We start from the raw sequence: 12883 nt of genomic DNA, 5'->3' as shown, positions 1-12883 counted from the left end.
GTGTTCGATTCCTAGCACCCACATGGCAGCTAACAATTGTCCATAACTCCAGTTCCAGGGGATCCAGTGCTCTCTTCTGGCCTCCGCAGGCTTTGCACAACACAGGTGCACTTACATACATAAAATATTTTTAAAATAAAAATATTTTAAAAAAAATTTTGGCTGGATGTGATGGCACATGCCTTAATTCCAGCACTCGGGAGGCAGAGGCAGGAGGATCTCTGTGAGATCAAGACCAACCTGGTCTACGTAGTGCTTTCCAGGCCTGAGAAGACACTTTCTCAAAAAGACAAAAAAAATTTTTTTTAAAATAGTATTACATCAATGTTAAATTTTCCAGTTCTGATCATTGTAGTATGTTTAAGCTGGCCTAAAATAATATTTACAACAGTATATCATGTCTGTTCTCTAGTTTGCTTTCCATTGCTGTGATAAAACACTGACAAAACCAAGTTGAGGAAAAAGTATTCATTTGGTTTGCAGATTACAGGTTTACAGATTATAGTCCATCATCGAGGGCAGTCAAGGCGGGAACCTAGTGGCAAGAACCCAAACAGAGACCATGGAGGAAAGCTGCTTACTGGCTTGCTTTCCTGGCTTGCTCAACTCCCTTTTAGACAGCAGCACAGACCCACCTGCCCTGGGATGGTACTGCCCACAGTGGGTTGGGCTACATCAATTAGCATTCAAGAAAATGCCCCACAGACATGACCTCAGAGAGCCGATAGAGAGAGTTCCTTAACTGAGGATCCCTCTTCCCAGTGTTATATACAGGAGAGAGAATTACAGACCAATTATGACCTCAGTCTATAAGGTGGAAAACAATCTGACACCAGCCTCTGGGCTCCTTCTGATCCTTGAAGTGTGCTTAAGCTGGCCTAAGATAATATTTACAACAGACACACAAACATATGCTCTATACACATGCAAGCATACACACACACACACACACACACACACACACACATGTGCATATGCATCACATGCATGTAAGGAAAGCTGCTTACTGGCTTGCTTTCCTTATGCATCACATGCATAAGCCAATTAAAAAGGAAAGGAGTCTTTTATTACTTAGCATGTGACTGAGAGTAGCTAGCACATCCAAAAAAAAAAAAAAAATCTTCAGTGCTGAAGCTCAGGGGTACAGAGTTTATAAAAGCAAAACCCACAAAAACCAAAAATACAGTTGAGCCAGGTGTAGGTCAGAGAGACCTAGCAATTATTTTGCTTATACATTGATTTGATTACACATCCTGGAGTTATTTTGGTTATATTTCTAGGCCATAGTCAGGGTCATAGGAAGCCCTGAATGTGTTGCTGGGGAGACTAGTGATTGCAAAAAATGCCTGGGCATGCACAAAATGGAGTCAGGGTCAGTCCACGACAAAATGGAGTCAGGGTCAGTCCACGACAAAATGGAGTCAGGGTCAGTCCACGACAAAATGGAGTTTCTTTAGCTACTTCATCCAGGTCATTCTAGTTTGTGTCAAGTTGACAAAAAACTAACAAACACAATGACTGTATCTTCCAATTCTGTATTCATGTTAATCTTCAGTTTTAGTTTCTCTCTCTCTCTCTCTCTCTCTCTCTCTCTCTGTAAAGTACAAATGTGGCAAAACTGATGTGGATGCATGAAGGATATATGATAATTCTTTGTATTCTACTTGAAACTTTTATTTTAAAAAGTTATGCAAGGGGCTAGAAGGGTGGTTTTAAGTGGCTGCTCTTCCAGAGGACCTTGGTTTGGTTCCCAGCACCAACACGCAGCTAACAACTATCTGTAATTCCAGTTCTAGGGATCTGATGCCCTTTTCTGACCTCTGCAGGCATTGCATGACATGGGTGCACTTACACACATGCAGGCAATACACTCATATACACAAAATGATAATAAAAAAATTTTAAGACACCCAAATAAGAGAAATGCACACCAAAACTAAAAACGAGGTATCACTTCAAACCTACTAGGCTGTTACTATAAAAAGTCAAAATCGCTGGGCGTGGTGGCACATGCCTTTAATACCAGCACTCAGGAGGTAGAGGCAGAAGGATCTTTGTGAGTTCAAGGCCATCCTGGTCTACATAATGAGTTCCAGGACAGCTGGGGCTACAGGAAGACTCTGTCTCAAAAAAAAAAAAAAAGCCAAAACCAAGTGTAGTGGCTATACCTATAATGCCAACATTCAGGAGGCTTACAGCAACTCTGAGGCCAGTAGGAGCTACATCAAGTGTTCCAGGACAGCCTGGGCTAAGTGTGAAGTCCTATCTAAAAATACCAACCAAACAAAAAACTCAAAACAGAAAATATAGAAAATAGCAACTATTAGTGAGGATGTAGAGAAATTTGTACTTGTGGTCTATCTAAGGGAATGTAAAATGTTATAGCCTTATGGGAAACAGGTTGAAGTTTCCTCAAAACGTTAAACTAGTATTACCAATCTCCTTTCTTGGTATATATTCAAATGAATGCAAAGTAGAATCTCATTCATTTGCACACCGAGTTCATTGGAGCATTATTCACAATAACCAAGGGATGGAATCAACTTTAAAACTGTGGACTTATTGACAAATAAATGGATAAAGGAAATCAAGTGTATGTATACATAGATTATTGTGTAGCCTTAAAAACCATGCAACATACTACAGTACAGTAAACCTCAAGGACGCAATGCTAAATGAAATAAGCCAGTCATAAGCCAGGCCAAATGCTGTATGATTCCAGTCATTTAAAGGAGTCAAACACAGAAACAAAGTAGAAAGTGATTGCCAAGGTCTGAGAGGAGGGGAAAGAATACTATTTAATGGATAAAGGGTTTCAGTTTTTCCAAATAAAAAGTCCTAGAGATATTTTGTATAACAGTGTGAACATATTTAACATTACTGATTATACACTTATAATGGTATATTTAATGCTGTGGATTTTACTACAGTAAAAAGTTACCCAGGTAATTGTGATGATCACTGAATTTTGGAAAGTATCAAAAGCAGATTAAGTGTATAAGGAAATTCTTGCCCTCCTCCTCCTCTTCCTCTTCCTCCTCCTCCTTCACTATCTTTCCTAGCCTACTGACTTCAGTATTGTATAAAATACTAAAGCATGTGAATAAAGACAGGATACAGAATTTCTACATCTTCCTTACTCTGGATTGTCATCTACAGATTGAAAAACTGAAACAACAGTTGGCTGAAACAAAGGAAAAAGCCAAAGAGGAAAGGGAAAAATTGGTGAGTATCTGCATATACTAGTATTTCACCTTTTAGGGAGTCAAGTTTTAATGTATTCAGATACTTTAGACCCAATAAGAACAAATGAAAAGGGGGCCCAGGAACATAGCTCAACGGAGAAGTGAGTGTTTGCCCAGCATACACAAGGCCCTAGGTTTTATCCCTAGACTCTTAACAAAAACAAAACAAGGGGCTTGGGAGGTGGCTCAGCAGTTAAGAGCACTGGCTGCTCTTGTAGACGATCTGGGTTCAGGTCTCAGTACCCACATAGCACCTAATGCTCTTCTGGCCTCTGCAGGCATTTCATGCTTGGGTGCACTTACATGCACCAGGCAAAATACTTACAACATGAATTTTTTTTAAAAACTGATAAAATTCTCAAACCAGTTTAACAACCTTAAAGTCTATATACTTGGTTATTCAGAAGCTCAAAAATAGCTTGTTATACAGCATTATTGTGGACACCTGCTACTTAGGAGGCCAAAGCAGGAGTCTCACCTGAGCTTAGGAGTTTAACTTCTCAAGGCCAGTGACCAGTGGTCTGGATAACATAAGCAAGGCCTTGTCTTAAAAAAAAAAGACGACGATAATGAGCTCAAAACATTTAGAAGAAGGCTGTTGAGATGGCTTAGTGGTTAAGACTGTTTGTTGCTTTTCCAAATAACCAGAGTTCAGTTCCCAACATCCATGTCTGGTGGCTCACAATTGCTTATAACTACAGATCCAAGGGATCTAATGCTCTCTTCTGGCCTCTGTGGACACCCCGCCCCCTTCCACACTCAATAGTATACACACATAGTAGGCCTGGGGTGGTGCAAAAAAAAAAACCCCAAAACCACCTCATAGTAACATTTTTAGTTCATATTCAGGAACATAGGGCTGGTGTGTGTGTGTGTGTGTGTGTGTGTGTGTGTGTGTGTGTGTGTGTGTGTGTGTATGCTGAAGCAAAACCCAGGGGCTTCTGTATGCTAGCTGGTGTTCTACCCAAAGTTATGTATCCAGACCCAGAATATAGGATTTTTATTTAACCTTATCTTTATGTATGATATACCTTTCTCCCTTGCTAAGAGTCTTGGTTCTAAATGATTTAATTATAATTACCACATTACTTAAACCTTAATACCTGGGGGCTGGAGTGATGGCTCAGTGGTTAAGAGCACAGGCTGCTCTTGCAGAGGACCTGGTTCAATTCCCAGTACCCACATGGTGGTTAACAACCATCTGTAACTCCAGTTCCAGAGGATTCAACACCCTCTTCTGACTTCCACGGACATTGCATGACATGTATAATGAATAATGTCATAACATAAAAAAATAAATAAAATATTCTAAAAAACCTTAATATCTTAACAATTTCCAGACTATTAATACCACCACCAATAGAAGACTAGAGAGAGTTTAAGATTTTCAGTGAGGAGGTGTCATTTTTCCTTATAAGATGTATATCAATAAGACTCTTTCATCAAAACTGCAAAAGTAGGAACTGGAGAGATGACTCAGAGGTTAAGAGCACTGGCAGCTCTTCCAGAGGACCTAGATTCAGTTCCCAGAACCCATATGGTGGCTAACAACTATTTGTAACTCCAGTTCTAGGGGATCCAATGCCCTCTCCTGGCCTCCCTGGACATCGCATATATGTGGTGCAAGACACACACAAAAATAGTAATTAAAAAAATTTAAACCTACGTCTTCCCCACCCCGCTGCAGTGCTGAGTACTGAACCCGGAATCTTGGGCATGCTACATCCTGAGTTCAACACAACAATTTAAAAACTAAATGAAATTTGGACATGGTGGCTCATTCCCATAATTCCAGCACTCAGGAGGCTGAAGCAGGAGAATTGCTAGGAGTTCAGGGTCAGGCTGGGCTACATAGTGAGCTACCAGGGCAGACTTGGCTGTATAGGGAGACCCCTGTCTCAAGAAACAAAAGAAAACAATAAACTACATGAAATCCCTTTCTGTAAGGTCGTGGCACCAACTCAATAACACATTTTACTTTTGAGTTTTACAGGTGTCTTTTAATACTGGGGATTGCACCCAGAGTTTTCACATTCTACCCACTAGTTACATGGACAGAATTTTTCCCAGAATTTGTTTCTTACTCAAGGGAGTTGGCATCATTTGCTAGAAGTTAAAACTTTATGCAAAAAAAAAAAAGCTGGATGTAATAGCACACGCCTTTAATCCTAGCACTGGGGAGGCAGAGGCAGGCAGATCTCTGTGAGTTCAAGGCCAGCCTGGTCTACAAAGTGAGTTCCAGGCCAGCTAAAGGCTACAGGGAGACCCTGACTGAAAAAGACCAAAAAAAAAACCAAAAAACTTTATGCAAAAATTAAGACTTTATTCCAAAAAAATGGGCATTTCTTTAAAGAAAATAAATAGCTCAAGACTTCAGGTGGAACATGGCTCTGTAAACACTTCTCTTTTTCCTAACTCATTTACCTCTTTTTTGAATACAGGAACAAAAGTATACTGTGCAAATACGTGAATTGGAGGGACAGTTTAATCAAAAAGCCAAAGAAATTGGCACGATTCAGACAGAGCTAAGAACAATAAAACAATTCCAGAAAAGAAAAATCCAAGTGGAGAAAGAATTAGAAGATGTAAGTTTCTATTTTTTCTTCTTTAGTTTTTAACGAGCTTGGAACTAACAATTTTATACCTGCAAAAGTCTTCACATTTATTCTGTGAGACATTTTAGAGATGATTTGAGAGGAAAAAGAGGAAACAATGTCTTCACTGTTACATTGTTATTTTTGACATTTAATCATTAATTTGTGCGTATGTGTGTGTGTGTTGCATGTGTGTGACATATTTGTGTGGGTGTGCAAGTGGGTGTCAGAGGACAACCTGCAGGAGTCTGCTCTCTCTTTTCTACCTCATGTGTTCTGATGATCTAACTCAAGTCATCAGGCATGCTGGCAAGTGCCTTTACTTGCTGCTGTTGGGCTATCTTGCTGGCCGTGGCCTGACACTATTCTTTTTCTTTTCTTTTTTACCTTTTTAATTAGGGTCTCTCTGTAGCCTCAGCTTTCCTGGAACTTACTATGTAGACCAGGCTGGTAGACCATTTTTTTCACATAAAATGTAAAAAAAAACAGGACCTGTAGATATGGGTCAGCAGTTAAGAGCACTGGCTGCTTTTGCAGAGGACCCTGATTTCATTCCCAGCACCCACATGGCAGCTAAGAACCATCCATAACTTCAGTTCTAGGGGAATCCGATGCCCTCTTCTGACCTCTGTGGTCATTGCATGACACAGGTGCACTTACACACATGCAAGCAATACACTGATACACAAAATAAAAATAATTTTAAAAACTTTTTAAAAGAATGTTATTTTTTATTTTATGTGTATGTGTATATTGCCTGCATGTAGGTAAGGGCACCTGTGTCATGCAATGCCTGCAGAGGTCAAAAGAGAGGCTATCGGATCCCCTGGAACTGGAGTTACAGACAGTTGTTAGCTGCCATGTGGGTGCTGGGATTTGAACCCGGGCCTTCTGCAAGAACTACCAGAGATGTTCTTAACTGCTGAGCCATCTCTCCAACCCCAATAATATTTTTTTTAATGTAAAAAAAACCTATAGCAACAGAAAATGAAGAACTAAAGATTTTAAAAAATGGTTTCTGGGGCTGGGAATACAGGTCAGTAGCACAGTGCTTGTCTTGCATACATGAGGCCCTCAATTGCATCTCTGGCAAGTGCTGGAGTGGTGTGTACCACCATGCCCAGCTCTCTTTTTTAGATAAAAAAATTAATTTTATATATATATATATATGAGTGTTTTTCCTGCATGTGTATAAGTTTACAAAGAGAACAATGCTTAGAAAAAGAATAGTGCTGGGCATGGTGGTACACACCTTTTATCCCAGTACTAGGGAGGCAGAGGCAGGCAGATATCTGTGAGTTCAAGGCCAGCCTGGACTACATAGTGAGCTCCAGGCCAGCTGGGCTACAGAGAAACCCTGTTTCAAAAAGACCAAAAAAAGTTTTTCTGTATTTTTACTAATAAACTTAAAAGATATATACTCATATGGTCAGATTTTATTTAGCAATTGAATTTGATGTGTTCACTTTCAATCCTTAATAATTTATATTCATATTTGAGAGTGTTTAGCTTTCTCATGGAGAAAAAGAAACCCAGGAAGAAGCCTTTAACACAGGTTTTTAAATGATACTTGGGCAATTGCTATTAAGTGGAAAGAGTGATATCAATTAAAGTGATTGTAATGTGGCTAGTCTTATATCTTTGACCTACCTTTCAATCCATTTTGAGATTTGATTTCTATTCTCCTCTAGCTTTTCTGATTCATTGCTGGGTAGTTGATGCACAATTTCTTCTATTGTCCTCTAGCGTTCTGGTTCATTGCTGGGCAGTTGACGCACAGTTTCTTCTTCTATGAAGAAGGTACTATGGCTTCATAAAGAATCTCACACTGAATGGTCTTTTAGTATCTTCTCATTATAACCCCTTGTTTCAAGTCTTTTGTACAGTATACTATTTATCTGTTCTTAATATGAAAACTATATGAAACCAACTTTCAGGAAAGAAATCACAACCATAATTACACTACCTTCTCTAACACCTCAACAACGCTTTTTAAAATTTTTTATTTTTGCATGCGGAATCGGCATAAAGAGATTTTGGAAGCATAATTTTTTGGTATCTGCACAGCTGGTGATCGTTGGTCCCGAAAAAAAAATTTTATTTTTATTTTCTGTGTATGAGTATTTTATCTGTATGTAATAAAAATGTACCTTCATGCAATGCTTACAGAGGCCAGAAGAGGGCAACAGATCCTCTGATACTGGAGTTGCAGATTGTTAGCCACCATATGGTTGCTGAGATCCCAACCTGGGCCCTCTTCAAGAGCAGCCATTGCTATTAACTGCAGAGACATTTCTCCAGCCCCAACAACTCTATCTAAAATAATCGTATTCTTCACATAGCCATCACATAACTCCTCTTTGCTAGCTACATCACCCACATTACTGTGTTTCAGTCCTCACTTGATACCATTTCTTGGCCTAGTGTGGTTTTCCCAACCAGTGGTGTAGCAGTGAGCAGGATGTTCAGAAGCCCAGAAGTGCTCTTTTTTTTTTTTTTTTTTTTTTTATGACTGAGACTTGCAAGTCATACAGCATCACTTCTGCCATAGTCTGTTATTTGGAAGTGAGTCCCTAAATCAGCCCTACCTTCTAGAGGGTGGGAATTAGGGTCCATAATTTTAAGAAAAGCTCATCAAAGAATTGTAAATATGTGTGTGTATGTGTGTGTGTGTGTGTGTTTGAGTGTATTGGCTGCATGTGTGTAAGTGCACCCATGTTGTACAATGCCCGAGGAATCAGAAGAGTGCATTGGATTCCCCTGGAGCTGGAGTTACGAACGGTTGTTAGCCACGTGTGGATGCTGGGAATTGAACCCCAGTCCTCTGCAAGAGCTGGTGCTCTTAACTGCTGAGGGATCTCTCCAGCCCCATTTAGATAAATTTTTAAACCACATATTATTGCAGGCTTAGCATACGTAGCAGGAATCTTTATTTTGGTTTCTTGAAACAATGTCTTGCTATGTAATTCTGGCTGGCCTGGAACTTGATATATAACTCAGGGTAACCTCAACTAGAAATAATCCTCTTGCCTCAGCCTTCTGAGTGCTGGGATTACATGCATGAGCCACTACAACCAACTTAATTTTATTTTGTTTGAGATAGAGTCTCATGTAGCCCAGGATGGCCCTGAACTCCTGATCCTTTGCCTTTACTTTCCAGTTTGCTGGGATTACAGGAGTACCTCAGGAATCTGCCCCCCCTTTTTTTTCTGGTCTCCTGTAGCCACAGCTGACCTGGATTGTTATGGAGACCAGATGGCCTCAAACTCAGAGATACTTCTGTCTCTGCCTCTCAAGTGCTGTGATTAAAGGTATGTGCCACCACGCCTGGAAGGTTTTTAAACAATATATATATACATATGTATATGTATATATATTCTTTATTTTCTGAGAATTTTGTTTTTCATCATTGTACCCTCTCACTTCCCCCTGCAACTCCTCCCAGCTGCCAAACTCCCTCTCAGTTTCTCATCTTCTTCTTGTCACACACACATATAATATGTATATATAATGTACTGAGTCTGTTTAGTGGTGCTCCTGTGTAGATAACGTGTCAGGGAGCTCATTCCTGGAGAAAACTGATTGTCCCTCCTTCAGCATTCAGCAATTACATGTAGCTTTTCATCTAGTGGTAGGACCCTGTGAAATTTCCCCCATCTACATTGTCATTATGTAGGTCTTACTCAGGAATCTTGAAAAAATCAGTTCTGTTGATGTTCTGATCTCCTCCCTCAAGAATCTTCTGTAATATTTCTTAAGTGCAAACAGCAAATTGTCTAGACACCTTAGTATGAAAGTTAGGACTATACACTTATGTAGGGACATTATAATCTTGCTTTGTAACACCCTTTCTAACCACTCACCACCCCCACCCTGCCAATCCTCCCCATCTTCCACCTCCCCACCTTGGTCTTTTTGAGACCTGTAGTTCCCCCTGATGCTATGTAGACCAGGCTTGGCCTCCATCTCAGAGGTCTGCCCGCCTCTGCCTCCTGAGTGCTGGGATTAAAGGTGTGCACCACCATGCCCGGCACACACTCTCTTTTTATCCTTTTAATTCATCCAAACTGGAAATTCACATAACTTTAAAACCTCGCTCGTCTTTATTTTCTGTTTTAGATCTTGAACCCAGAGCTTTGGGATTGCTGGGCACTCTTTCTCTGAACTACATTCTCAAATTCTGTCTTTCTTACTTTGTTTATAGTATTTCTTTAATTAAAAACAAATTCTCGATAGATATCGATCTATTAAAATCTTAATCTAGCCTTCAGAGGCTGTCTAAAAAGCAGCTCTCCTTGAGACCTTCCCCCAGGGTCTCGTGTTAAGAATTTCTTGTACCTTGCTGGTGCAGTGGCACACACCTTTACTCCCAGCACTGGGGACGCAGAGGCCGGAGGATCTCTATGAGTTCAAGGCCAGCCTGGTCTACGTAGTGAGTTCCAGGCCAACTGGGGCTACAGGGGAGGCCTTGTCTCAAAAAGACCAAAAAATAAAATTTCTTGTACCTTTCCGTGGCATTTTGTACCCAACCCATCGTGCTATTATATTTATATTAGCTCCCCTATTAGATTTTAAATTCTTTAAGAATTTTGTATTCACCGAGATACAAGCTACACAGCAAAGCTAAATTAATCTTAGGTGAAAGACCTAGTGGACCATTTCATTAAACACGGAAGGGAAAGCTAGCGCATGCCCACTAACGCTCTCAGCCCCAAGCAGCGAATGGAACTCAGCGCAGCAGTGACGTAGTTGCGCAGGACAGCAGTGACGTAGCAGCCTACTCAGTCCAGCACGCCGTAGCTCAGGACTCCAGGATGGCAGAGCGAGTTTCTCCAGGAAAGTCAGCGGACCAGGTGTGTACCTTCCTCTTCAAAAAGCCCGGGCGGAAAGGGAATGCGAGTCGCCGGAAGCGCCCTGCGTGCGACCCTGACTCGGGAGAAAGCGGAAGCAGTAGCGACGAAGCCAGTTCGGTGGTGCGACCCGAGAAGAGGCGGGCGACCCACAACCCTATGATCCAGAAGACTCGCGGCAGCGGTAAACAGAAGGCGGTCTACTGCGACTTGAGCAGCGACGAGGAGAAGGAGGAGAATGAGAGTCTGGGCGTGGTCTACAAGTCCACCCGCTCGGCGAAACCCGTGGGCCCCGAGGATATGGGGGCGACAGCGGTCTACGAGCTGGACACCGAGAAGGAGCGAGACGCACAGGCCATCTTTGAGCGCAGCCAGAAAATCCAGGAGGAGCTGAGAGGCAAGGAGGATGACAAGATCTATCGGGGAATCAATAATTATCAGAAATACATGAAGCCCAAGGATACATCCATGGGCAATGCCTCTTCCGGGATGGTGAGGAAGGGCCCCATCCGAGCTCCCGAGCATCTGCGAGCCACTGTGCGCTGGGATTACCAGCCAGACATCTGTAAGGACTATAAGGAGACTGGATTCTGTGGTTTCGGAGACAGTTGTAAATTCCTCCACGACCGTTCAGATTACAAGCACGGATGGCAGATAGAACGTGAGCTTGATGAGGGCCGCTATGGTGTCTATGAGGACGAAAACTACGAGGTGGAAAGTGATGATGAGGAAATACCATTCAAGTGTTTCATCTGTCGCCAAACCTTCCAAAATCCGGTTGTCACCAAGTGTAAGCATTATTTCTGTGAGAGCTGTGCCCTGCAGCATTTCCGCACCACTCCACGCTGCTATGTCTGTGACCAGCAGACCAATGGAGTCTTCAATCCTGCAAAAGAATTGATTGCTAAACTGGAGAAGTACCGAGCACCAGAAGGTGGTACTTCCAACACCCCAGAAGACCCCGATGGGGTCTAATTGCCATTACTTAGTTTTTCTATAATTGCTAAATCTCAAAGTACTTTTTGTTTTGGGCACCTTCACAAACCAAAAGAAAAACAACCATAATCTAAAGAATATGTTTTCTAGGAAGAATATCCCGGTTTGTTTTATATGAAAATGCTGCAAATTGAATCAATACAGTTAATGTTTCTGGAACTCTAAGTATCCTATGTATAAGTATACATTCGTAATAAAAATAAATTAAGAACTAGTTTGTATTCTAGTGCCATGATGTGGTTTTTCTTTCTTTTTTTGTATTTTTGAGACAGGGTCTCCTTGTAGCCCCACCTGGCCTAATACTCGCTATGTAGACCAGGCTATCCTCCTCAAACTCACAGAGATCTGCCACCTCTGCCTCCCCAGTGATTTTTCTTTTTAAAAAAAATAATATTGCCACCTGTTGGAAAAGCAGATTTCAGACCTTTCAAAAGAAGGCTCTTGGGGAACACTTAAAATTCAAGGGCAAAAGTTACCCTGTTACTGGAAAGATAAAGTGGTTCTGTGGAATCCTAAAAGTACAAGAAATGCGGCAGATCTGAGGGACCTGTGTACTTAAATTTTCAAAGTTTACTTTAGGTAGGAAATTTTTGCATGTATAGAATTCATTTTGCAACTTAATCTAATTAAATTTAGATTATGAAGATGTAATCAAGGCATACATTTTAAAGAAGAAAAGAAAGCCAGATTTGGTGTGTGTTTGCTATGGATGTGGATGTGTCCCCCATGGTACACTTGTGGAGGCCAGAGGACAACTTTATGGAGTCATTTCTCAACATCACATTAATGTGGGTTCCAGAGATCAAATTCAAGTTGCCAGGCTTGCACTGCAAATGCCTTTTTACCGTTTTACTTGATGAGCCATCTCAATTGCCCCTCGATTTTTGAACCCATTGTGCTTCTATGTCAGACTGGCCTCTAATTTATGATGTAGCCCAGGCTGGTCTTGAGATTTGGATTTATTTGCCTCAGGCTCCCAAGTGCTGAAATTAACAAATATGAGCCACCATGCCCAGACACAAATTATCTTTAATTCTTTTACATTTATTTATGTGTATAGATGTGTATCTTGGCATGTACAAATTGGAGTGAGGTGTGTCTTATGTGTGAGTTTTGAGTATCAAAGTCAAGTTACCAGGCTTGGAGGCAAACACCTTTACTCACTGAGCCATCTTGCCAGCCCCCTTAATTATCTTTT

General features: G+C 41.1%; 2 protein-coding genes and 1 pseudogene across 3 annotated transcripts in view; 2 read left to right on the top strand and 1 right to left on the bottom strand.

Annotated features, from left to right (window-relative positions):
- Positions 1-12883, top strand: part of Bbof1 (basal body orientation factor 1) — a 57870-nt gene that overhangs the window by 20326 nt on the left and 24661 nt on the right. For both annotated transcript variants that reach the window (XM_029554446.1, XM_029554445.1), the window contains exons 3-4: positions 3160-3225; positions 5687-5830. In XM_029554446.1, the coding sequence (XP_029410306.1) occupies positions 3160-3225; positions 5687-5830 (210 nt within the window). The remainder of the gene's footprint in view (positions 1-3159; positions 3226-5686; positions 5831-12883) is intronic.
- LOC103747402 lies at positions 7447-10373 on the bottom strand (annotated as a pseudogene).
- LOC103747368 (E3 ubiquitin-protein ligase RNF113A) lies at positions 10591-11906 on the top strand. The gene has a single exon (XM_008849753.2). It carries the CDS (start codon positions 10654-10656, stop codon positions 11662-11664), a length of 1011 nt encoding a protein of 336 aa, XP_008847975.1. The 5' UTR covers positions 10591-10653; the 3' UTR covers positions 11665-11906.

Source organism: Nannospalax galili, unplaced genomic scaffold, assembly GCF_000622305.1.
Source record: "Nannospalax galili isolate Female #2095 unplaced genomic scaffold, S.galili_v1.0 scaffold24, whole genome shotgun sequence".
NCBI lineage: Eukaryota > Metazoa > Chordata > Mammalia > Rodentia > Spalacidae > Nannospalax > Nannospalax galili.
Note: the sequence above shows the minus strand (reverse complement) of the source record. Positions and strands in the feature narration are given on the sequence as shown.